General features: G+C 37.1%; 1 protein-coding gene and 1 long non-coding RNA gene across 2 annotated transcripts; one reads left to right on the top strand and one right to left on the bottom strand.

The window, feature by feature from the left end:
* Window positions 1-661: 661 nt before the first annotated feature.
* On the top strand, window positions 662-1,069 carry LOC307163636. Its single transcript, XR_013822120.1, has 2 exons — window positions 662-789; window positions 942-1,069. It is a non-coding gene; the product is annotated as an uncharacterized lncRNA (long non-coding RNA).
* A 4,855-nt stretch (window positions 1,070-5,924) lies between these two features.
* On the bottom strand, window positions 5,925-27,414 carry sh3bp5a (SH3-domain binding protein 5a (BTK-associated)). Its single transcript, XM_079878013.1, has 9 exons — window positions 27,060-27,414; window positions 25,886-25,948; window positions 23,426-23,554; window positions 13,923-14,087; window positions 13,675-13,805; window positions 12,108-12,150; window positions 10,932-11,151; window positions 9,825-10,148; window positions 5,925-6,879 (listed from the first exon to the last, which is right to left on the bottom strand). Exons 1-9 carry the CDS (start codon window positions 27,138-27,140, stop codon window positions 6,692-6,694), a joined length of 1,344 nt encoding a protein of 447 aa, XP_079734139.1. The 5' UTR covers window positions 27,141-27,414; the 3' UTR covers window positions 5,925-6,691.
* Window positions 27,415-27,752: the final 338 nt, after the last annotated feature.

A 27,752-nucleotide genomic window follows, 5' to 3' on the forward strand; every position in this document is an offset into this window, starting at 1 on the left:
ACATCAGGGATAAAATTGTAGACCTGCACAAGGCTGGGATGGGCTACTGGACAATAGGCAAGCAGCTTGGTGAGAAGGCAATATTAAGATACAAAATATTAAGTTCTGCTTTTCTGATGTATCAAATACTTATGTTATGCAATAAAATGCAAATTAATCACTTAAAAATCATACAATGTGATTTTCTGGATTTTTGTTTTAGATTCCGTCACTCACAGTTGAAGAGTACCCATGATAAAAATGAGACTTCTACATGCTTTGTAAGTGGGAAAACCTGCAAAATCAGCAGTGTATCAAATACTTGTTCTCCCCACTGTAAATAAAAACTACACAGCTGTTTTTGAAATTTCAATAACCCCAGATTCAAGTAGGAATCTCTTTCTCTATGACTTACTTTCTGCTGTGGAACAGTAAAGTGTTTCTCAATTTCATAGGTGTTTTTTTTTTTTTTTTTTTTTTTTTTTTTTTGGCAATACAGTGAAAGTCAATGCGATCCAGTGTTCTCCAAAATATATATTTTTGGTGTTCCACAGAAGAGAGTTTTGGAGGTACATGAGAGTGAGTAAATGATAACCAATTTTTCATTTTGGGGTGGACTATCCCTACGAGGAAGAGACTGACCAAAGAAATCATAATAAATGCATTCCCTTCCATCCTGCAGTAATAGGACATCTCCGCCTCTAGCGAGGGTGTAATATTCAAATAAAAGCCTAAGCTCAACTCTGGCATTCACATTAACAACCTTCAAGAGAATCGACAGACACAGAGAACAATCATCCGTGGCAAACGGTAAATATGACTATTTTATATACAGGTGAAACTCGAAAAATTAGAATATCGTGCAAAAGTTCATTTATTTCATTTATTGGGATGTGTCTTAGTTAGAAAATATTAATAAATAGTATGATTTTTTTTTTTCGTTGTTTGCCTCATCTAAATAGTGACCTGAATATGGCTTTCAAAACTGAAGTACTACTCCTGCTAGTGGCTGTAATGATTGCAAGCTATGGTCTTACCAATGCCGCCGACACAAACAGCACAGCCAGCACAACCAACGCAACCAGCACAACCAACGCAACCAGCACAACCAACGCAACCAGCACAACCAGCGCCACCAAGGCCCCCAACAGCACAGCGGCATCTCTTTCACCGGTGGGGATGGTGGGGCTGCCTGGACTTCTGATCTACACGCTCACCTCCACTGCGCTTCTCAAACTCTTCCAGCTCATCTGATCATCAACTCCCTCAGTCTGTGACTGTCACACGGCTAAACCTACGGGATGGGATGCACTCTGCTTTCTGCTTTCTTGGATGCAGATGTCTTTAAGTCTTAACACTTAATATCAGACTGTGCCAGATTACTGATCGTTTTGGAGATATTTACTGTTCTGATAATTATCTGCATAATATTAAAATATAGAAACAAATGTATGATCGTATGAAGACTTCACATTAAGAATAAAGAAAAACACATTTGATGACTTTGATGTCTTTCCTGAACGACCTTCCAGCAGCAGAATGGTTAAGGATGGGCGGCATTTACATGTAGGTAAACTATTGAAAAAGGGTTTGTATGTGTCATATAGGGGTGGGCATTTGAGTCATTTTATTAAGGTGAAAGCTAATATAGACTAACTAATATAAGTAAAAAGTTCCCAAAGCTTGTTGAAGACAATTAAACAATTAGTACTAAAATAAGAAGAAAGAAACTACATAGAAACTTACTATAAGAAACTTACAAATAATAGGACGTAAGTATACGCATTTCAGCTATGGCTATAACAGAAGATTACTACAGAAATTGATTAAACTAATCAAATGTAAAATTAAAAACTGCATATTCATCACTATAAGAATTAAATATATATTGATTATTATTAAAGCTATACAGAAATCATTCAGTCAAGAGCAGAGAATGATTCTCTTTTTTTTTTTAGTTGAATGTTTGATTAATATTAATGACAGACGGTTGCAGGAATGTTATCACACACATGATATCAGAAATAGAAGTTAGCCTGACTCAAAAATAAAGTTCATATCTGTGGGCAATGCAATAAAAATCAGGATTGCCATTCTTTGATGTGCCAGCTTGGTAGAAGACGTTGAGTGTTTTTAAAGCTTTACATTTCTCCTCCTCATGGACTTGATGCCTTCAAATAAATAAAAAATATATAAATTAGGGCTGCTAATTTGATTAAAATCACAATCTCTTGAATGTTTTTGTTTGGGTCATCTTGTCAAATGGTCTGTAGCCCACTGATATGAGGTCCAGGTTAAGCGTGTGATTACAACATTTGTTAAAACCGATTACACCACTGGGCTGATGAATTATTGATTCTGAATAGCTAATGACTGTTGCACAGTAGCTGTTTTAGGACTGTCCCATATAACTTCCTACAACAGCAAAAGAACCAAAACCCACAAAGACATTGACAAAGCAAACAAATAGCCTATGACTTTCCTTGTTTTCCCTACTAAATTACCATTTGTTATCTATGGAAATCGTGCTTTCTTTCTTGCGCTCTCTCAACCATACAAACACATGGAAACATCACACACAGTTGTCAGCGATCCCCTGTGATTTTATCGATAAAATAAAGTAGTTTTGCATCTGAAAAGCTACATGACATTTCTGTCTAGTTACTAAAAAACCCTGGGAATCAGACAGTCCTTGTGTACTTGCAACTGACCTGACCTCCATTTGTATGTCACAGTAATGAACTATGATTTGCTCCTTCTAATTGCTAGTTAGAGGCATGTGGTATAAGAGTATTTTCAGAGAGCATTTGATTGGACAGAATTTGTAGTGCAAGATGATAGTTGTATATTTGCTAAGAATAATTTAGACCAAGGTTTAACCTTGTCGGAATGAAGTGAAAGGAAAGACAGTTGAGTGTTGGAAGGATGCAAATACAGACGGCAGACTTTTGCATTTAATGCTCAATGATTGCAATCGACCAGCAGCCAAGCTAATGCATCAAATGTACACACACAGTACAAGTAAACATTACCACACACACAACACACAAAATGAACCCTTACTAATCAAAAACTGTTTGCAGAACAATATGTGATGGAACATACTGTACGAATTGTATTCATGGCAATGTGGCACGCAATTTCACCACACCTATAATAATAAATAACTTCTGGCCCAAATTCTTTTTAGGGAACTGAAATATTTCCTCTTGCAAATTTCCTTGACAAGTGACTTCAAGTCACGCTAGAAAAAACTGTAAATAATAAACCAGGTCCATAGCTGATCCCTAGTGATCAAGTAGAAAACGAGACAAAGGGAAGTTAGTTAGCGAGAGAAGGGCATACAAATTGCGTCTATTGTTGTGGTGTCCAGTAGTTTGTTGTTTTCCATCTTTTCGACTGTGAAACAACGGCACAGGCTAGCCTCAGCCTCAGACATCACGTCCACGGACCATTGGTTAAACGTCTGATGTAAATGACACACACAATTTGGAACACTTCAGTAGTTTTGAAGTCGTCATCTGATTAGTTGAATTTTACAAGATTTCGGGAGACGTGTGTATCGCATTCTTTAACTGGAAACAAAGATGGCGTGACGCCAAACCCCCTTATGTTTACAACTGGGACAGTGAAGCTTATTAGGATCAACTAAACGCTGGAAGTATGTGAAGTTAAGTCTTTTGGTGAGAGATTGTGTGAGGGGGTTAACTAGTTTAAATGAGTGCAAAGACATTTTATATCTGTCATAACTTCTGGAAAGAAATAGTGAATAGAAAGAAAATCTCTCCTCTAACAAACTGTTAGTTAATGCATTGAGCCCTTAATGTACAGGAAAAAATGATCCCAGACTTACTAAAAATTTCCCTTTTCTTTTCTTTCAGATATCAAGAATTCAATGTACAGTAAGCTGTTTCAGTCATCAATGTAACCACTCGTTCAGATGATTTTGTGTTCTTCCCATAGTTTCACAACAAATCTTGCTGCAATAATGAAGACTGTCAGTATTAATTCAAAATGTGCTTTGCTGACACCCTGTGGTAGAAGTTGTTATCACCAAGAAGACACAAATATAAAGTTATATTTGTTAAATCCATTCTCCAATTTCCTTACCACAGCGCGCATTCCCATATTGCAGGTAAGAAGGTGATATTGTGTCTTTTCAACATCTTGAGCACTACTAGAAATGTTTGTACTTAATGGCCTAATGCTTTTAAATGTGTAGTTTAAGACCAATTACAGGCTTTCATGGCTTGTGACTATTACCTCCAACCAATAGCTGGTAGTCCATATGCTAATATCTTCTTTTTCTAACTGAATTACAATGAACACTCAAATATATATCTGTGTCAAATAATGTGTAAGAAAATGACTCCTCACATTACACATAAATGCAATCATGGTCTATGGATTCAGCCTTACTCTGAATTTTTCCAGTTCTTACTGTTTGGGACGACATTATTTTGAAATATTAGTTTGGCCAGTTTATTGATATAATACTATCAACAAACTGGCCAATAAGCTGAAGGGCTAGTCCAATTTCATTTGATTACTTTTTGGTTAAAGATTGTCGGGGCTATAACTTATTTATTCCCTTTCCATGTAAGCTAGAATGGCATTGTGAACTCTACCTTTATCTTCACTTTCTAAATAACTCTTTCCCCGTCAGCTTTTTATTTTTTAAAGTTGCCACCAGCCACCGGCAGCATTTTTTTATCATTTTCACATAATTCTCATGGCCCCCAGAATATTTTGTTGTATTAATATCCGAACATGCAATATCAAAAGAACAGAGCATCTGCTTTTACAATTTTTTTTTTACTCTAGTTAAATGCATTCTTTTTGTTTAGTTTTAGTAACGTTTAGAAAAACGTGTTTTTGTCAAAGACAAAACTGAATCTAGATCAGATTCAGAGCGATGATCAGAACACAGATGGAGTAGATCGAGTCCATCAACACCCCCAAAGCTTCAGAGTCCTACAGCTCCTGGGTCGACATTTCACTCAGTAACATTAGGCAGTTTTGATTTATATGCTGTTTAATGTTGATGATGGCGTTTTTTTACACATGCATCTGCTTAGTGCTTACATATGTAAGTTGTTTCTGCTTCTTCTTCACCTGTGTTTTGATCAGGAGATTCAGCACTCTTCAGAAGAAGTGCCCTCCTCCCGTATAACAGTGAAAACACGGAAAGTCGGAATTTTCCATCAATGGCAGGGAAGCGTTGTCTCATAAATTACAGAAATTTCTGTCATTGGCGGCTAAAGAGTTCAAACCAATCCCGCTGATGAAAGGCTCATTGTTGGAGAGCAGCAACTAGACTGACATGAAGGCTAGCTTGCTATAAACAAATCAACCGCAGAAACCCTGAGGGCAACATAGTGTCGGCCCAGATCCGGCCCACATCTGATACACAGGGATTCCCCACGTACCAGATGTGGGCCGGATCCGGGCCGACTCTATGTTACTGTCTGGGAAGCTATAACATTACTGAGTTATTTTGTGATATTAAACTGTAAATAAATAAAGTTACTGCATTCTCTGAGGGTGGAAACAAGAGTGTCAAACTTATTCTCTAATCTGTCATTGGTTACGACATCAGTTCACGGAAAGGTAAGCGATGATCGACATGATTGGCTGCTTAGTGTTGTCAAGTTTTACACCCCCATAGTGCACGTACAATATCCACGTACTATGCTATGCTGGGGATGAAATTTACATCAAATGCACTGTATGCGTCAAAACCGAAAGTATACTTTGGGCTTTAAACTGAGATCCAGATCCAGACAAAGAATATCCCAAAAATGAAAATTCTGTCATCATATACCCACCCCTATGTTATATGGTATTTGTCAAAACTTATCTTTTTCTGTTCCATTAAAGACAGTCATATGGGTTTTACACAACATGGGGATTAGTAAATAATGACAATTGTTGTTTATGGGTGAATTATTCCTTTAAATTTGAGACTGAGGCCCTCAAGTCCAAGATCACAAGATCAAGACTTTGGAATAAAAACTTATTGTGTGAAATCACAACAGTGGAAAGAGACTCAAGCTGTGAGCATCTGTTTATTACACAAATAAGAACTTTGTGCCATGAAAACACATCGATAACATCATGAGATAAACACTGAGTATAAATATATAGCTTTGAACTACACGAGTCCCTCGTTACGTTATGACCTGTGGAGTAAATCTAAGACTATAGAGAAAGTTCATCGCACAACGCCGACAGAGTGAAAAACAAGTGCAGAAATCTTCTGCTAAGGCTGGCGTCCCACTCGCCGCTTTAAAGTCGTACGCTTTCTTTACAGTCGCTGGAGAGTCAGGTGACGTATTCAGACACTTATGCTACAACAGTTAGTAAGTGTGTCATCAACAACAATCAACATGGAGTCGTTTCAAGTGAGCTAGTGAGACGCCGCGGCAGAAGATACAATACAAACAGTGTCCATTCACGACACGAACATTTGAGGAAGACATGAAGAGCATCCACTCAGTGATGATGAAAAGTTCAATATAGTTCCCATCACTTCATAGCTGATGTCTGCATGGCAATTCTAATACTTTCATGGTTTTCTGGTTTTAAACCAGTCTGAGATGAGATGTCCGTAACACTGAGATGATAACAGATTCACACAATGGCTCCTTCGTCATACTGTAGTGTCGGATCCGGGCCCCTGCTCTGGCCCCTGTGCTGAAGGTCTGTGCTCCTAAACACTGTTGAGAAGCAGCACTGCTGGTGTGTTGGAGGTCACAGTGAAAGAACGAGTGTCCGTGTCGTTGTCGTCTGCGGATTGGAGAGATAAACTGCGCAGGCTCTTCTCCAGACGTGAGCTTTTCTGACCGCTGGTGTTGTTCGTTCTGCCAGGTTTAACTTCTGCGCCCTCGGCTCTCTCACCTGTTCGAAAACACACACAACTGATGAGAATCTGTTCATTTATTCACATCAAATGAACGCCAGAAATCACATCTAAAATAAAGGTATGTTCAGGTTCAGAACAAGTTAAGCGAGCCGACAGTATTTGTGGCATAATGTTTATTACCTCAATAAAATAATTTTGATGTTGTTTTCTTTAAAATAAAGTAAAAATCAAGCAATTTTAATGGAAGTGAATAGGGCTAATTTTTTGGAAGATTTAAAAATGTTCAAATTTCAATTTTAAACAAATGTAAAATGATTAATTCTTCTGTTCATTTGTATTATTTGAGCTGTTAAAGTCATTTTTTACGGTCCTTTTATGGCTTATGGCATTGCGACAAAGGTGTAAGAATGGATATAACAAAAATGTAAGTGATTTTGTTTTGTTTTTACACTAAAAGCATGATTACGTGCATATTGTTTACATCTTGTAGCGATACTTTCGAATCAAAAAGAGAGAAAAGGATCTTGCGCATTTTTCAATCCACGTTTGACATGATTCAAAGATACATTACGATCCTTCCAAAAAAGTTCAAAGCTTGAAATTCATTTGCTGCATATCCCAAAAAAGCTGAGATTCCGATTTAATGAACACAGGAGTGCTATAAATAGAGCTGATAGTTAATCACCAGTTGCTCCACATTTCCCAGAGGTGTATTTAGGGCCCTATAAAATCCGTTTTATTTTTTCCCAAATTCCGTTTTATTTTTTCCCAAATTCCGTTTTTTCCGTTTTAATTTTTGCAAATTCCGTTTTTTCCGTTTTAATTTTTGGGGATTCAGTTTTTTTTAACCCTTTACTGTTATTTTAGTTGTAAAAAGAGTGTTTTTAATGTTAATGATTAAAATGTACACAAATAAAATAGGAATGACCCTAAATTTATTGAGGTAACAAACAAAATTCTCATTTTAAGAGGTGTTAAATGTGGTTTGGTTTGTTTACATTAGTGAATGTATTAGGCTAACTAACATGAACCACGAGCAATACATTTGTTACTGTATTTATTAATCTTTGTTAATCTTAGTTAACCCTAACCCTGTATTTTTACTATGTTACTTCACACAGTGCATTAAGCTAACTAATGTTAACAAATACAACTTTTCATTTAAATAATGTAGGCTACTAAATGGTGAAATTAATATTAATAAAGATTAATAAATGCTGTAGAAGTGCAGTTTATCAATAGTTAATGTTAACTGATCTAGTTAACTAGAGTTTAATAAATGGAACCTTATTGTAAAGTGTTACCGATTTTGTTATACACCGAACCGATTCAGTGTTGGACAGATCAGTTGTTTTAACCATTCATTAAAGTGAATCGGTTCAAAGGAGTCATTAGTTCGCGAATCGGACGTATCATTAGCAGACTTGTACGCGTTGTGTGATTATCCCGCCAGTTAGGACATCGCACGAGATTTGTCAACACAGAAAACATTTCATCATTGGATAGGTTTTGTTTAGTTTATTGAAAGTGTTTTTTATGTCAGCTGAATGGGCGGAACGCTTTTCAGAGAAGGCAAGGTAAAAAAGCACTTTGTTTTTTTGCACAATTCACACCCAGCGTAGCCTAATTCAGGAAAAAATATCCGAATGCTCCACGTGAAACTTCGTTCTTCCGATCTTTTACCATTGTGTCAATTCTCAATTGATTTAGATTAATAAGCGCGAGGGAGTGAGAGAGAGCAAGACAGTTTGAAGACGCGCGCGCGACCGGGCCTCTCTCTGCTCGTTCTTTCAGTAATATGCGATTTTACTCATACATACGTTTTTCTTCCACACTAAAACAGAAATTTATTCCAAATATGTAAAATTCCGCGAAATTCCGCGTTGACACTAGATTCCGCGTTAATTTGCCAATTCCGCGATTCCGTCCGCGATTCCGTGATCGCGGAAATTATAGGGCCCTATGTATTACACCAGTTAATTTTTCTTTTTGTGGAATAGACATGGTACTTCCAATGCGTCGTTCTGCGAATATGGAACAGAAATTATTACAAACTGAAAGCAAATGGATTTTTCGTCTCAATACTGTACAATCACATAGATTGAATGAAGACTTTAATCTGTCCTGTTTTTTTTCCTCCTCCTTTGGATTTGTTAATTCCTAATTGAGTAACTGGTCTATAATTGCTAAATTAAATGTACATGTTGAATGATATATAAGAAATTGCATATAAAGACGAAATGTTTCCAAAGATTGTGCTTTATTTTTTGCACTTCTAATAAGAAGATTGCTAGAATCTCAGCATGTAATCCTTTTTTTGGGATACGCAGCAAATTCATTTCAAGCATTGAGCTTTTAGACTCTTTAGATTGGAAGGATTTTATACTATTGAATCATTCAGTATTTTAATGTTTATGGATTAGCCCCATTTACTTCCATTGTAAGTGCCTTTTTGCTTTTTTTAAAGAAAATGGGGGACAAGCAACAAGCACTTAAATTATGGCTTAATCATTCTGGCTTGTTTATTGTCACAAATGTTTTAAATATAATAAAGAAACATTAAAAAAAAAATTGCCTTAAAAAAAAATCAATCATGTGATCATTAATTTGGATTTTTTTTTTTTTTTGTGATTTGATATTGTGATATTGTAATTTGTTATATTGTGATGTATTATTATTATTATTATTATTATTATTATTATTATTATTATTATTTTCTTCTTTTTTCTGGATTGAAATGGAGTGCTGTAATTTTATGTAACAACATCCTGTCCAGGGACCACATATGCAAATTAGCTAACTCTGGCACAACATTTGTTTTGCATGGTCCCTGTTAAATAAATAAAATATATATATTTTTTTTATATATATTTTTGTGGATAATCAACATAATGCCACAATTCCTTGTAAGTAAAACTGTCTTTGGCAAGTGAATAAAACTCGCTAGTTGGCCGGTAACTTTATGACTCTTGGCTCTCACCTCGTTCCTGTTCACAGTCTGGAGACGAGGCCCCGCTGCACTCGCTGCGAGGGCCCAACACCGGAGACACCTGCTCGAAGCCCTCCAGAGACCCCGAGCCGGGCAGCTGGAGCAGCTCAGGAGCGGCGGAGGGAGACGACGGGGGCGAGGAGGACGGGTACGGGCAGGAGGACGAGAGCAGGGCATATGAGGAGGGAGAGGAGGGGATCGGACAGGCCAGGTCGAGAGGTGCAGACGTGGAGCTCAGGCTGCCGGTGGACCGTGTCTCGGGATCGTCTTCTGATGTCGTGCCGGTGCAGCTGTCCTCCATATTCACTGAAATCACTGTAGAAAAAACACAACCGTTTGAGTTTACATCAGCATTTTGAATATTGTTAGTTGCTATTTCTTTTCTAGCTTGCTTACCAATCCAGTTATCTAATAAACCTGGAAGTGTATATTTTTGGCTTTTTGACAAATTGCATGTAAATGTAAAAATGGACTAGAAATGATTAAATACATACAGCGGCCTTGGAAAGTGAGCAAAACATTTCACAAATAGAAGTTTGTTTGGTGCGAAATGGTCAAATATGATATTTCATTATCTGATGCAATAAAATATATGCATTTTTGAAGTTTATATTCACTTTTTTGTGCCACTGTAATTGCTCAATTTTGTTTCGTCTCTCTGGTCTAAAACAGGCACAGCTGAAGCGAAATCAAACTGAAATAAGAATGAATAAAAACTTTATAGTCAGTCTAAAATACAATTATTTTGTATCAGCAGTTAGTTGCCAAAGCAACATTTAAAATTTTAGTTTAGTTTCAGCTCTAAAATAAAACTGAAGTAAAAAATGAATTATAAGGTTGCGTGAAACTGCTTGACAGATTTGATTGTAATTCAGCATGATTTTGAATCAGAGAAACGGGTGTAAACTACTTTTTCGCTTATACAGTGGCACAAAAAAATATAAAATCACTTAAAATGTATGAATTTTATTGAATTGGATAAAATGTCACATGCCATTTTAAACCAAATTAATTTATATTTGTGAAATGTTTCTTTTCAAGACTGCTGTATGTATTACAAACTGAATTACAATGTGCATTATGTATGATCTCACTTACTGGATATGCCGTCAGACTCCATTTTGAAGTTGGCGATGTCGTCGGTAGCGGCCCCGTCATCTTCGGCCCCCACCCCTCGGCCCCGGGGCCCCATGGCCGAGAGCCGGCGGCGTGCGTGGATCTCATCCGAGATGGTCTCCAGGTTCCGAAGGGCCGTCCTGTACTCGGCTTTGGCCTGGGTCAGTTTAGCCTGGCGCTCGTCGACCCGTCTCTTCAGTTGCTGTGTGGGAGAACAGGTCACATATATTCATAATCAAGATTCAGATCAAATCTACATGTTAGTTTGTGTTTCTAATAGGAATACTCTTGAATGACTAAAAACATGCAAAAATTGTCTAAAGAAAATGTCTAAAGAAGGGACCTTTGGATCATTACATTTTTAATATCGTGACATTATTTTTAATAACATATTAGCACATTTCCCCCCAAATTCTCATTACTGTAATGCACCTGTAATTTGTATGCATGTATGTATTTAAATTTATTTATCTATATATTTATTTATTTTAATTTATAATATTATTTTTATATTTCTATTATTCTCAATGATGATTCTTCTGAGATTATCATTACTGTATTGCATACTGTATTTTTTTTAAATAAAATATAAAATATATTAAAACATAATATATTTTTTAAAATTATATATTTAAATATACATTTGGTTGAAGTAGTTTCATTACTGTAATGCGCTTCTATGTTTTTTTTTTTATATTTATTAATTGTAATTTCCGTTGTTCTTAATGGTGATTCTCCTTAGATTACATTTTTACATACTGTATTTTTTTTAAAATAAAATATACATTAAAACATAATATTTCAACACATTTTTAAAAAAATATTATATTTTTTTAAATATTTGACAAATATTATTTTTAATTTATTTTTAAATTTAATTGAAGTTTTAAAATATTACAAAATTACTGTAGTACAATGATTTATATACATCAACACAAGTTCATTTCAGTACAACAAAAACTATACAATGATGCATAAATCATTACAATTTAAATAATTTCCGATTATATAAAATAAAAAAATAAAATTATTTTATTCATATTACAGTAATGAGAATTAAGGGTGAAATGAGTACTTAATGGTTTTAAAAATAGCCTTCATTTTCTTCAGATAAAATATAAATAAATATGAATGAATGAATATTAAAAACTGACGTACCTCGAGCTGCAGATAATACTTCGCCTTTAATTCAAAGTACGGCCTGCAGAGGGAGAGAAAGAGGACGATTAGAACAGAGTGAGTCTCAGAGCCGGTTTCCACGGCAACAACAGAGCGCTGTGAAGGAACCGGCACATTCCATCAGCAGAAGCACATCTGGAACACATTAGAGACGCCCCACACTGAACTACACTTCATCCACAGCAGAGGCCCGGGGTGGGGAAACACAGAGTTTTGGCAATTTATATGTGAGAGAGAGGAAACATTTTGTGGGTTTTCTTAGCAAACATAATTTTATTCCCAAACATGTTTTTGAAATGGATCATTATGAATGATGCATGTCCTGCAGAACGAGTGCGTGCAGAACTTGTTTCAGCAAGATTTTAGGGTGTCTCCTCTTTATGTCAATTGCGACATGATTTATTTGTATTATTTTAATAAATGCCTCGAACAAAGATTTTCTGTCAATTTAATGTGTGCTTGCTGAATAAAAGCATTCATTTCTTACAAAACAAATCTTACAGACCTCAAACCTCAAAGCGGTAGTGTATGTATATCAAAAACAGATTGATGAATTGATAGATGGGTGGATAAATGGGTGGATGGATTGATAGATGGGTAGATGGATGGATGGATGGATGGATGGATGGATGGATGGATGGATGGATGGATGGATGGAAGGATGGATGGATGGAAGGATGGATGGATGGATGGATGGATGGAAGGATGGATGGATGGATGGATGGATGGAAGGATGGATGGATGGATGGATGGATGGATGGATGGATGGAAGGATGGATGGATGGAAGGATGGATGGAAGGATGGATGGATGGATGGATGGAAGGATGGATGGATGGATGGATGGATGGAAGGATGGATGGATGGATGGATGGATGGATGGATGGATGGATGGATGGATGCTTAAATGGGTGGATGGATGGATGATCCCTGTGGGCTCTTCCCTGTGAAGGCCTCCCTCCCCTCCCTTTACCTCTCTACAGATAAAGCGTTGTCGGGATAATTCCAGTTCGCGTGGCTACGTGGAAGCGATAAAATTCTGTATTATTAATTTTAAGGCCAGACGTATGTTGAGGGTTGATTTGTAGGGAAGGACTACACGCCTGCGCACATATATTCAAACGCACATACCGACTGAACTCGTAATACACATGTGCACGCCATCAGCGCTCTCACTGGTTCGCGTTTTTGAAGTTTGCGCAGAAAATAGTTTTTTGTTAAAACGGTGTCGTGTTAGCGGCCCCTAAGTTAATAACTAATGATCTTTGCGACGGAAGTGAATCAATCAAACTAACTTTAGCTGGACAATAACTTTATTCTAGAGCTGCTATAAAGCCAAAACACTTTACTTTAATTTCCTATTAAAGCTGCTTTGGAACAATCTACATTGTTAAAAGCGCTATATAAATGAAGATTACTTGACTTGACATGGATGGTTGGATGGGTATATGGAAGGATGGATGGATGGGTGGATAAATAGATGGTTGGATGGATGGATAAATAGATGTATGGATGGATGTATGGATGGATGGATGGTTGTCCTCTGACCTGGACTTATTGATGGTGCGTTTGAGCTTCTTCTCCAGTTGTCTCATGTGGCTGATGGCGGCGTTGTATTTGGTCGCTGTTTCTCTGTGCTCGAGTTCACTGCGTGTCCTGGTTTGCTCCGCCTCCATCACCTGGAGGAGCCAATCAGAGCAGTTCAGAATCACATAGAACAGAATATTGTGTTCTACAGCTACAGGAACTCATGTATCGTGTAGCATGTTTATGGTGAGTGCTGTTGTGTCTCTCACCCTCTGGGTGGCGTGGTTGAGCATCTCCTGCCAGGCCGAGTCAAACTGTCTGCTGTCCTCCTCTAACAGACGCTCCTCGGCCAGAGCGATGGTCTCCTTCGCTGCCCGCAGGATCTCCATGGCCCGCTGATACTCCTGTGTGGCTTTCTGAGCCTCAACCTGAGCCTGAAACACATCAGAATATTACCATCGTTTCAGGACTTTGGGCTGTTTTCCAAACTCTTGAAATTAAGCTTGTGTATGTATATATATTAAGCAATTAGTATGAATGCAATACGGTATAATTTGCTGAAGCATAATTTGCAGACTAATGTATAACTCATGTCTCAGCAGAAACTGTCTTCAGCGAGCAGCTCACATTCTTCATCTCTTGCAATGCATTCTCAGCAGACACATTCAAGTGTGCACATGTTGTTACGTAAACCATGATGACACATCCTTAGTGTTACCAAGATACCGTAGTAAACAACTGCTGTCAATACTCTGTCATTTGCTCATACTGATGACGCAAATGTACCACAATTCAGTGCCAATGTGAGACAATGTTTCTATTTATGGAAGAATTAAAGTGTGATTTAAGTGTGTGTTCAATTGGTACCACTTTACATTTGCATTTAGCATTAGTCCCATATTGCATTTAGCATTAGTCCCATATTGCATTTAGCATTAGTCCCATGCTAAAAGTCCCATTTAGCAACATTATTTAGCATTAGTCCCATAATGGGATCTAACTCTAAACTGTTACTACACAATTTAATCTTTAGTTTTCTTTTCATTTCCACTCAAAGAACCATAAAGCTCCATCAGTCACGGCATTAGTCGCTCAGCTTTAATAGATCACATGACCAGGCTATGTCTCATGAGCTTCTCATTTACAGGCGATCCCTCTGTCATTATTCAAATCTATATTCTGCTGAAGAATTCATAAAGAAAACTAGTAGCTTGAGACAAGAAGCTAATATATACTTCATAAAGCTCAATCATCTCACCTCCTGGGTCTGTGCAATCAAATCTGATTTTCTCAGTTACAAAGAATCTAATAATAATTGTAATTTTCTCAGCTTCTAAAAGGGGGGTTTTCCCAGTGATGCTGTAAAGTTTTGGTTCCCCAAAATAAATTTCAGCTAAAAGTTCTTATAAGAACCATTTTTTTTAGTGCGAAGAACATTTTACAATTCTAAAGAACCCTTTTGTGGAATGGAAAGATTCCATGGATTTTGAAGGTTCTTCATGGAACCATCAGTGCCAATAAAGAACCTTTATTTATAAGAGTGTTTATTTAAAAAAGTATTCCAGCTTTAATCTCATGACAGGAGATTCAAAGCTGGATATAACTTTACACAGACAAGGTTAGCTGGATATAACTTTACACAGACAAGGTTAGTAAGTGAATTACTAGTTTCATATTAACTTTAAGTCTTGCTTGCTTTCTTGCTTTATCTGTGTCGCAGTCCATTAAAAATCCCAGCTGGAGTCAGTGGCTCGGTCAGCGCTGTGTGAACGAACGTCAGTGTATTTCTGTTTTGCATGGAAGCATCCAGAAGTGCTCAGTACAGTGTGAAGGTAGAGAGAGAGAGAGACGACATGCACTTCTCCAGACAGACGACCCACACACTTACACGTCAGTTAGCATTAGCGAGATGAGGTGAACGCTTAGTTTCCTCGGGTTCATGAACACATTTGGTAATGCGTCATGTCAAACGTTTCCAGAACTGACCTTTCTGACCATTGTTCAAAACCGAGCTTTCAACATCATGAAACAATGCATGTCCAGCATCAAACAATAGCTCTATTTAGGCCTCTGCTAATGCAAGGATGTGATGATGGCATGTCTGCGTGGGCAAACGCTCCACACTGAAGCAACATTGAGACATTAAAATCTAAATTTGCTTTGGCTTCTCAGTGGGGCAGTGTTTAAGTGTTTTTAGTGATTTTTAAAACATTTTAATTGAAAAGTTGTTTGTTTGATTTGAGCAATTTTCTGTAGGTCTTTATTTGTCATTAAACTGTATTATATGAGTACGCTAGCATTAAAAATGTGGGGTCAAGTAAGATTTTTCTGTTCACCAAGGCTGCATTTATTTGATTAAAAAAACAGTAATATTATGAAAAATTATTGTAATGTAAAATGGCTGTTTTCTACGTGAATATATTGTAATATGTAATTTATTCCTGTGATCAAAGCTGAATTTTCAGCAGTCTTCAGTGTCGCATGATCCTTCAGAAATCATTCTTATGCAGATTTGCTGCTCAAGAAACATTTAATTTTATAATTAATGTTGAAAACATTGTTTCTACATTCATATTTTGTAGAAACCATGATACATTTAATGAATAGAATGTTCAAAAGTAAGAAATAGATACTATGTCTACTAATACTATTTGAATAGAAAACTTAACACTGTCTTTACTGTCACTTTTGAACAATTTAATATATGTTTGATAAATACATATATAAAAAGATTTTATAAAAAATCTTACTGAAACCCCAAACTTTTGAACAGTAGTGTATATTATTATAATCTTTATATTGGCCGTTGTGCACACTGTTCTATAAATGTTCTTTTTTCAGTATTGGCTATTACAAAATCCATGGCTCAATCAACACCCAGTTGTGCAGCACATGACCACAGAGTAACCCAGAACAGCGGCCCACACTAGAGATGATGAGAGATGATGCATTTCTCCCGATCTGTCAACTGCCCATTGTGTGTCACTCATAATACTGTGATTTTGACCGAGCTGCTCAGTCACAAAGAGCCTGTGTGTGTCGGCCCGCCGGAGTCTGGAGAGACGACAGCCATAAAGCCGTCACTGTGGCTGTGATGTAACTCGTGATGAACTGTGCTCCTGAAGACTCTCCAGTGACCCACTGAGGGATTCCTAACATACTGATGCACAATGAGAGATGCTAGAAGCTGGAAAAACATCTAGGAGCGTTTACACAACGAAAGCAATCCGGTCGAATGTGTTGTTGAAGTGGTCAAAAAGCTCAAAACGCTTAAGACTCTGTTTACACCTGTATTTAGTGTCGCCCACTTGTGATCCGATCGCCTTTAGACACTTTCCCTCACGGGGTCAAGGTTAAGGTCAGGTGAAGCTGAGCTCTGTTAACACTGTAATGACAGATTAGAGTTACGTCAATAAAGGTTCTCACTTGCTGTGGAGCTTTTAAGATCAAAATCACACACACTCGCTCATCTGCCTGTCTGTTCACACACACTTGTCATGCTCTGTGTGTCTGGACTGAGAAGGGAACAGACATGCACTGTCTGTTTCTTATACTGCCCGTTTTCTCCTCCTGGTAATGTGTTTGACAGGCAGCACAAGTATGATTTTCTCTGGTTTGCTGACCTATTTTCTTCCTAAACTCGGTCAGACACGATGCATTTTTCATGAGAAGCATTCACGAAATCATGTTGAATTACCATTTCAGGACTTCTGTATGATCTGAAGATGCATAATCACCTCAACAACTAAACGCAGGAAACTTCCCCGTGTTTTTATTAGCATTCGCATTAAATGCAGAAGTATGTTTGCATGTTAACTTCACTGTCTGTAAATAATCTACAAACTTCCTCCTGCTGGTTTTAGCATGATCACACATTAAGGCCTTTTAAATGACATGCCTTTATGAAAACACATATGAACATATTTATACACAAGCGAGAGTGGAGATCTCCCAGCATCCAATAAGCAAACCAGTGGAATTCCACAACCTCATCCAAAATGAGACAAAGATGGCTGTTTTCCTTCTGCACAGATCCACAGGGATCAGAGTAAACAATCCGGATCTTTCTTCATGACTATGATTTATGCAATACGAGCTACTTCTCTTTCTCTGTCCACAATCCTTCCTATTATAGCATAATTCATTTGACTTAAAATTAAAATTGTCTTGCTTTTACAGAACAATATAGTGGCCCTGAAGTGTAAAAAACTAAATGGCTAGTTTATTATTAGCTCTTTGCATATATTTACAACTTTTTTTAAAATAACCATATTTTCAAAATGCATAAATATTCTAATTGTGAAAACAATTAAATGTATTAATTTAAAAAGTTTGAATATGGCAATCTGTGGAACAAACCATACTCAATTAGTTCAAAGACTGAAACTAATTGGATTGATTGATTTATTAAAAATTCATATACCTGGTTAATTGTGCATTTTAAAATATATATATTTTTTAATGTTTATGTTTACTATTACATAAATCATACCTGTTTCTTTTAAATATGACTGAAAAATATGCATTACATTAAGTTTATTAGCTTGTCTATATTAAAACTGTGCAAGTTGATGTTTTATGCAATTCAAATACATAAATCTTAAATTGAGGCCAAATATTTGTGTAGAAAACAGGAAGTTTAGTATTTCCAGTGCACTAGTTCAATACTACAGTGTTTCCTGTATGCTGCCTGCTATTTTTAATTGCATGTAATGCAGTGTGCAACAATAAACAGTGGTATTTTGTCATATTCAGTTATAATCTTAGAAATAACTATTATTATTTTGCATTTTTATTAATTTTAAGAAACTTTTGAGAAATCAAATATTGAGTCCAAAAAAAGATGTAAAAAGAAATCAAGCCCGGATGGTATTAATTCTGATTCAATCATCACACTGTAAATGCAAGGTTATAGGTCAAGTGCAGTGTATAATCTGATTCAGTATTCATTGCACTGTTTTATACACAAGCACATTACGGCAAATGTAATTAGTCATCCAGGTATTCCATGAATACATGTGCATATTGTATACATAATGCACACTGAACAAATATAATGAGTAAAATGAGCGGGTTGATAGTAAGATGTGTCATTCATTACCTAATCTAATTCTTGTGCAAATGTAGTACAGTGGTGGTTAAAATTGATGGCACCCCTGATAAATATGATAAAAAATGGCTGTAAAAAATAAATCTGCATTGTTTATCCTTTTGATCTTTCCTTCAAAAAATTCACAAAAATCGAACCTTTCATTGAAGTAAAAGAATTGAAATTGGGGGGTGAATCACATTATGAAATAAATGTTTTCTCCAAAACACGCTGGCCATAATTGTTGGCACCCCTAGAATTTTTTAGGAGAAAAATATCTCTGAAGTAAATACCCATTAATATTGACCTTTTTTTAGCACACCAGGGGGACTAGGAACATGAAATTGTCCAGCTGTGACTTCTTGTTTCACAGGAGTTTAAATATGAGGAAACACAAAGGCCAAATTCCCTGAATCATCCATCACAATGAGTAAAACCACAGAATATAGTTCTGATGTGCAGCAAAAGATTGTTGAGCTTCACAAAATAGAAAGTGGCTGTAAGACAATAGCTAAAGAATTGAAAATCCCCATTTTGACCATCAGGGCAATGATTAAGAAGTTATAATCAACTAAAGATGTTACGAATCTGCCAGGAAGAGGACATGTGTCTATATTGTCTTAATGGACGGTGAGGAGGAAAGTTTGACTGGCCAAAGACTCTTCAAGGATCACAGATGGAGAATTGCAGGGATTAGTTGAGTCTTGGGGGTCAGAAAGCCTAAAAAAAATGTATCAAACAACCCCTACATCCCCACATGTTGTTTGGGAGGGTTTCAAGAAAAATCCTCCTCGCTCCTCCAAAAATAAACTCCAGCATATTCAGTTGTCAGACACGACTGGATCTTCAAAAGGGACCGGATTCTGTGGTCAGATAAAACTAAAAAAGGGCTTTTTGCCAGCAAACCCAGCAGATGTGTTTGGTGCAAACAGGAATAAAGAGTACCCCATGCCTGGTTAATTATATTGCTGGATCTTATATGTTGTGGGCCTATTTTTTTTGCTGGAGGTCCTGGACATCTTGTTCAGATACATGGTATTGTGGATTCTAGCAAATACCAACAGATAAAAAATCAAAACCTGACGGCCTCTGCTAGAAATCTTATAATAGGCCATGGCTGGATCTTCTATCAGGACAACGGTCCAAAACAAACATCAAAATCAACACAAAAATGGGCAACTGAGCACAAAATGAAGCTTCTGCCATGACCATCACAGTTCCCTGACCTGATGAGTGGGCTGAACTGAAGAGAAGAAGCACCAACATGAACTTCTGAATCTGAAGGATCTGGAGAGATTCTGCATGGAGGAATGGTCTCTGATCTCTTGTCAGGTGTTCTCCAAACTCACCAGGCATTATAGGAGAAGACTCAGAGCTGTTTTCTTGGCAAAAGGAGGTTGCAAAAAGTATTTAATAACAGGGTGCCAACAATTATGGCCAGCGTGTTTTGGAGAAAAACATTTATTTTATAATGTGATTCACCCCCCACTTTCAATTCTTTTACTTCAATGAAAGGTTAGATTTTTGTGAATTTTTTGAAGGAAAGATCAAAAGGATAAACAATGCAGATTTATTTTTTATAGCCATTTTTTTATCATATTTATCAGGGGTGCCATCAAGTTTGACCACCACTGTATATCATGTTGATTTTATGCATGCATAAAGTGCATAGTAAACTGCAGAAAGAGTATAAGTACTGTAGTATGCTATTTTGAACAAACAGAAGTTTGGACAAGATTTTGCTGTGAGCAGAAAAGAAATGAGATAACAAATGTTTGAATATTTTAATGTCCAACTGAGTGGTTAACTAAAATAGTTCTACATTTGCATATGAGACATTGCAGCAGCAGAAGATCCAGTGCAGTCTCAGTCTGGATAACACCTTCATGTCCTGTCAGTTCAAATGACCTTGATTTGACCATGATAGTGTGTGTGTGTGTCTGTTTTAAAACCTCTGCTCATCTCTAATCAACACTCAGACACACACGCTGTGAGGGGACGTGAGGTGTGAGGTCAGCTGACACGTGTTGGAGTCGCCTGTCATTGATGTCTGATGTTTGCTGCTCACGTGTCACAGGACAGAACAGATGCCAGAGGAACGAGAGGTGTGAGACGTGCCAGAACACACTGAACACTGTTAAAAGACACACCCATCCATCTATCTATATATTCAGACAGACTGACAGATATTCCGACGGACAGACCGACCGAATCTATCTATCTATCTATCTATCTATCTATCTATCTATCTATCTATCTATCTATCTATCTATCTATCTATCTATCTATCTATCTATCTATCTGTCTGTCTGTCTGTCTGTCTGCTCAGCTGTCTGCTCATTGGAGGTGTGATCGTGTACTGTGTTCTGATTGGCTGTAAAGTAGGCGTTGGCATTCTGACTGAGACAGCTGGCATTGCCAGTCTTAGCTGTGTGTCTCACCCACTGACACAGACAAATCATGGTGGTCTTTTAAAGTGATGACAGGACAGTTACACAAGACCACCTTCATTTCATTACCAGCGCAGGGAAATGTACACACACACACACACACACACACACACACACATACACACACACACACACACACACACACACACACACACTGACTTCAGCTTTACACAGATCAAGCACAGTGGTATAATGCATATTAAGATTAAATCAAGCCATTAAATCATATTAGCTAACATCAATAACTGTGTGTGTGTGCTGTGTATTATATACTCCATCTGTATTATTATGTTTCTTTTGATCGTATCGTTTGCACTAAGAAAGTTCATGAGTAGATGCTGACGTACAGATGTGTTACTTACGATCTGTGTATACTTCAGCTTAAATGAATCAGGTTTTACCAGGAGCTTTTAAAAGATTAGCTAGCGTTGTCTTTTTCTTGGCGGCACTTTACTGACTCATGACTAATGTCAGATCATTTTGTTTTAATGCGTATAAAAATAGACAGAGAATATGAGCGAGTGACCGGAGCTTCTGTCTTTCTGAAGACTTCTCACAGCTTTCTCACGAGAGTCAATCTCTTCATCACTTCATTTGAAATAAAATTAGTTTATAATGAGAATTCTCTCTTTCTCTCTCTCTCTCTCTCTCTCTCTCTCTTTATTTATATATAAATAAATATAACTCTAAACATTTGAATATACACTGCAGATAAACACTGCACTTCTGTTGGGTTTTGACAGTGTTATAATTGCGTTAGAGCCAGAAGCTGAGCAGAACTCTCACTAAAATGGACCTCTTGGATATAAAAAGCTCTTTTATGACTGTTTGAGAGAGACATTTGTGTTGATTTATCACTGTCACAAGGTGATAATATGGAGAATTTCATGGCTGAAAGCAACAGGGATCTCAAGTCCATCCTCACACACACTCACATGACACTAATGACACACGCTTCCCAGCTAGCAAAAAGTCGTCTATTAGACGTAAATCTTCAACGTCTAATTACGATTTTTCAACGTTGAAAACAGGTCGATCTTCAACGTCTTGATGGAATATGTAAAACTCTTTAAATTTATTTGAGATAATAATGAACATGGTTTGGTAGTTTGGTTTTGTCCGTTATTTTAGCATGTATACCAGACTTATCCTGTCTTAGATTATTAGTTGAAAACACGTAGTCAAACAGTCCGGCCGAAACTACTTAGTTGAAATCATGTCGTAAACCAGTCCAAGGCGGACCGACTTATTTTCAACCATATTTCAACGTTGAAAGACGGTAATTGTTTACTGGGTTGTTCATATTAAAATCTAGATTTTGATTGTAATAACTGTCGTATGCTAAGATGTTCTGAGGAGAAGAGGCTTTTCATGCATTTAGACGCATTAGAAGGACGTCATGTTCAGTCTTCTCTCCTTCGCTGTTTCTATCTATAGGAAATACCAAGGCCTGTTTGCAAACAAATGATGATGGTCTGTGCGCTGCACTGCAGGTCATTCATTATTCAGAAGCTGACAGCGCCGGCTGGGTTTGGGGGTGGAAGGCGGTCATGTGATTATGAGAAGTTAAACTGGGGCAAACATGTTTTTCTTAAACTCGTCCACCAAAATTTGAGTCACACTCTTTTGTAACATCACTTTTTTTTTATCATAGCACATGTTAATCTTCTGTTAATCTATAAAGATTACACTATTAGTTCATGACACTTTACAATGTAAACTCAGCAAGATAGTTTTGCACTGCTGATCTATCTATCATTATCATGGTGAACATGTTTACTTCATGGCCAAAGGAAAAAGGTATTTTTAAAAGCTAAAAGCAAAAATAATTTTAATTTTATATCATAAGAATTATGAATATTTTTTATATATTGTCCAGCTCTAGACATGCAAGGTCATTTCAACAGTTTACTCTGCACATAGATCCACAGTTGCCTGTGTTTAACCTACTGGTATCTGAGGTGAACCAGAGTCATGCCCGCTGAACCGGGTCACCAGCTGTTTCCTGCTGTTCAACGGGCCTCTATGGCAACAGCCAAACCTTCATTACATAACTCTGTTCTTTACCCTGCTTTCCTTTTTACAGTAGTGAACGACTATATTTCATAACGTTTAAAAGGGCCTAAATGTGTTTTTCCTAATCAGTTATTCCCTAGATGGGATTCCAGAAGATTCCACACCATGCAAAAATCCAGCAAAACACAGTGACCAAACAAACATGATTGCGTCTCACCTGGCGGGCCGCTCTCCTGGCCTCCCAGTACGGTTTAGAGTCTTCTACGGCTTTACCGATCTTCTTGACCTGCTCGTCCAGCTTGACTGTGGCCTCCAACAGGACGGCGCGAAACTTCTGCCGGGAATCCTAAAGAAAACAGAGATCAATAACAGACAGTGAATCTAAAAATCACACACGCTCAAGTGTCTCAAACAAAACTCAATATTCAATGGCACAAACTCACAGATCTGTCAAATTCAGTGGGTAGTTCCTCATTGAAAGCACTGGGAACTTGATACAACTTTGTTTCTTGATAAAGTGCACTCACACACTCCTAAATATTGCATAAAGCTAGCAAATCAGATGAAAAAAATGGTAAAACTTTACAATAAGGTTCATTAGTTAACATTAGTTAATGTATTAACTAACATGAACTAACAATGAGTAATACATTTGTAACAGTATTTATTAATCTCTATTAATGTTAGTTAATACAATTAACAAAGTTAATAAAATCCAGCTGTTCATTGTTTGTTCATGTTAGTTCACGGTGCATTAACTAATGTTAACAAATACAACTTTTGATTTTAATAATGTATTAGTAAATGTTGAAATTAATATTAACTAAAATTATTTAATGCTGTAGAAGTGTTAAGGTAGTTAACTAATGTTAACTAATGAACCTTATTGTAAAGTGTTAACAACAAATGTTGTGCAATATGCATGAGTGAACACAGTGCTGTCAAGGTTTGACTCCCTGAACATTTTTAGCTGTATGAACAACTGAATACTTGTCTTTGTGTTTACAAGTATACTGAAGTGTGAATTACAGTACATGCAGTCTGTGTAAACTGAATAATTCCCAGGCTCATCATATCCAGGCAACATGCACTGTATGCTCAGGAATCTCTCTGAATTATGAGTTTCCATCTTTCACTTTCACAGCAATGCAACGCTTCAATAGCCAGCCTTTTGTTGCTCCCTGAAAAGCGCTGGATCAGCTAACTCAATTCAGCATTTAACCCAGTTAAGGAGGAATCTACTCCCTGCTTTCTAGACAGAAAACTCTCCCTCAGCAGAAAGAAACAAGCATAAGATGAGCCGCGGGGCCTGTGAGTTTGAGTCGTGCGTGTGTCCGTGTGTCGTGTCCAGTTCTGCCGGTCATGAATCTGTTGTGGACTGGGTTTGGACATGTTTAAAAACACTGACATCTACATCCTTCCACACAGGACCTCTGTGACAAAAGACACGTCAGAGGGATTTAGACTTCCTCTGACAGAAAGTTCCCTCTGCTGATTAATCACAGGCCAAATACAGTGAAATACAGAGAACCGTGAGAGATCATTTGTCATTTAAAAAAAAATGAGGATGAGGAACAAATGAATCTGAAATAAGACTAAAAGAGAACTTATGGGAAACATTTTACAATAAGGCTTCATTTGTTAATATTATTAGTTAACACTAATAATAACTGCACTTCTACAGCATTTATTAATATTTGTTAATGTTAAATTCAGCATTTAATAATACATCATTGAAATCCAAAGTTGTATTTGTTAGCATTAGTTAATGCACTGTGAAGTATTTACAGTAACAAATGTATTGTTCATGGTTAGTTAATGTAAATGAATGCATTTTGTTAACAAATGAAACCTTATTATAAAGTGTTACTGACTTACGAATGTCTGAATTCTACAGTGTTATTATTGCTAACTAAAACTTTTAAAAGCATTTTAGTTCATAGATATAAAGCTGAAATAAAATATAATAATATGAGGGAATTTAAAAATATAATATATATAGTAGTATTGCCTTAAATGTTACAATGTTGCCTTAAAAATACTAAAATAACACGGATTAACCCTGTTTTACAAAATATATCTGATAATCACATATACAAATATATAAAGCTAATTTTACCATAATCCTTGCATAGATTATGACTGCATTTTGCTCATTATTTCTTAGTATTTTTTAACCATGGTACTACCATGGTATTATTTTAAATACTTTGGACTACCATGTTATTGTCACTCGGCAGCTTACATTTACCGTGGTACCAGCACATTATTTTAGTAAGAGTGTATTCTGTATTAAAAAAGGAAATCATAAATCAGCTGAAACAAAACATGGAAATGGATATTTCTTGTGCAAATTTAGCAACTGCAATTTATTTGTATCTCCTTTAGTGTTCCACAGAAGAAAGTTAGTCACTGGAGTTTGGAATGAAACGAGGAAGTGTATGTTCCTAAACTACTCATCTAGGCTTTCAGAGCAGGAATTCCAGACTCGGATTGAAGAGATTTCCTCTGTCTGCTCAGTAGATAAAAAGGGTGTCAGTCGCATGAAGGAATGGTCCTATTGGTCAGAGCCGGATGGGGGGGAGGGTGCTGAGCTTTCAGACATGTCTTTGGAATTCAGCCTGCAACCATTTTCAGCAAAAACAGTGACAGCAGAAAGCAGGCATGTGAACCTTACCTCCAGCTCGGTCTCCCATCTGTTGATGTTATCGGTAGACTGATTCAGTTTCTCCAGTTCGCCCTGTTGAAGAGAGAGAGCCAGTTGAGATCGCAGTGAGATGTCTGTTGCAATGCCAGCAACATCTGGAAAGTGTTCTTCAAGTAACCCAACACTGAAATGAAGCTCATATGTATGCTTTTCCTCCCATGTTAGCTACACGTTGATGACACACAGATGTTTCACACTGTTGTTTTCATTACGGGATTATTTTCTTTCATGGGTGGAGGATGAAAAACCAGTTCAACTTGCACAGTCTTACAGTTTGTTTCATGATTCTTTGGAGCACTTTCTTACCAAGAGAAACGCTTCATTTTAAAATACATTTAAAAGTGTCATTTATTGTAAAGACAGTTTAACGTTACAAATGATAAAACAATTGATATTGTGTTAAAAAAAAATAGACAATGTATCTGGACACAAAAACCATGCTTTATAGAAAATTTGTTTGCGATTGTTTTGGTGATTTTAATTTGGTGCAAGTGTTTTGTTGTTTTTGCAGGGTCAAACAATATAGCAGTGTGTCCAAATACTTTTTTGGGTGATTGTAGATCGTTTTCTAACGAATAAAAAACATTATAATTCTAACAGGAATCGAACACTTCATAAGCACGTCTTAATTCTGCATGCAGGGCGCGTAAACTCGACCGTTTCCTTTAAAAATCAACCCGAATTCTAAATATGACGTCAAAGTAAACATGTATCTGATTGTCAACGCGGTTCCTCAATGTAACAAACGAAGAAACAATGTAACACAATATAAGAGATGATGTCACAATGGGGTTCCCCTGATCGAATCAAACACCAGCTGTTGAACAATCTGAACCAACAGAGCATTATCTGATCAGATTATTATAGACTTCTGATGAATTTATCTACGATCTGATCGAGCTTTTATCCAAAAAGAGTTTGACCCAGTCTAACTTCAGTTCTGGTTTCGGGAAGGTTAAACAGGAATGACTTCTGATCGACATATAGAACAATAATCGACATATAGAACAATATAACATGTCAATACAGCCAACATAGCCTATAAGTATTCAGTCGAGTTTCGTTAATCCGCTTTAAATGGATTGTGTCGATGTGAATTCTCAGATGTATCAGTCGAAATTGATTTTGTTTCTCTGTAGCCTACCTGAATCCTCGGGTCAACCTCCTCTTCCTCCAGAGACTCCGAGTCTTCATCAGATTTATTCTCTTTCTCTATGTCGTTCATTTTAATAGTAGACGCGATTCGTTTATTATTAGCCGAACAAAGCGGGTCTCTGTCCGGGATAACGGGCTCCGATGATCCGCGCAGAGCCGCGCTTCTGCGGTCACTCCATTAGTTCATCCAGACAAACGCGATTAAAGGAAACACGCACGATCCCTCATATCCGAAAGATATGAATCTGCAGAGACACAAACACACAGAACACCGGCAGACACGAGAATGAGGAGCCGCTAAAGCTCGGAGATCTGCTGAGATCTCGCCCGCCCCCTCTGGTGTCCTGAATGAGGGTCACTGCAGTTCTCACACACAAACACACACACACACGCACGCACGCACGCACACACACACACACACACGTTGGGTTTCCATGTTTTATGGAGACTTTCCATAGAATGATTTTTATACTGTACAAACTGTATATTCTCTCCCCTTACACTAACCCTATACCATTAAACCTATCCATCAAAGGAAACTCTGCATTTTAAAGATTTAATCTGAGCATCAAGGATCCTTACTGTGTGTGTGAGTTTATGTTTGACACAGTATTTTTGTTTTGACAGCAAGTTACAGCAAACTGGACTGGAATAACTAGGAATGTAGGAAGTTTGTTTACCA

This window comes from Squalius cephalus (assembly GCF_949319135.1).
Source record: "Squalius cephalus genome assembly, chromosome: 8".
Lineage (NCBI taxonomy): Eukaryota > Metazoa > Chordata > Actinopteri > Cypriniformes > Leuciscidae > Squalius > Squalius cephalus.

Bases quoted from the DNA above. Each gene is read 5' to 3' on its own strand.
- sh3bp5a (XM_079878013.1), bottom strand. From the start codon at position 27,140: ATGAACGACATAGAGAAAGAGAATAAATCTGATGAAGACTCGGAGTCT. The intron at 25,949-27,059 runs GTAGGCTACAGA...TCTCTTCAACAG, and splicing joins AGGTTGACCCGAGGATTCAG to GGCGAACTGGAGAAACTGAA. The intron at 23,555-25,885 runs GTAAGGTTCACA...TGTTTTCTTTAG, and splicing joins GATGGGAGACCGAGCTGGAG to GATTCCCGGCAGAAGTTTCG.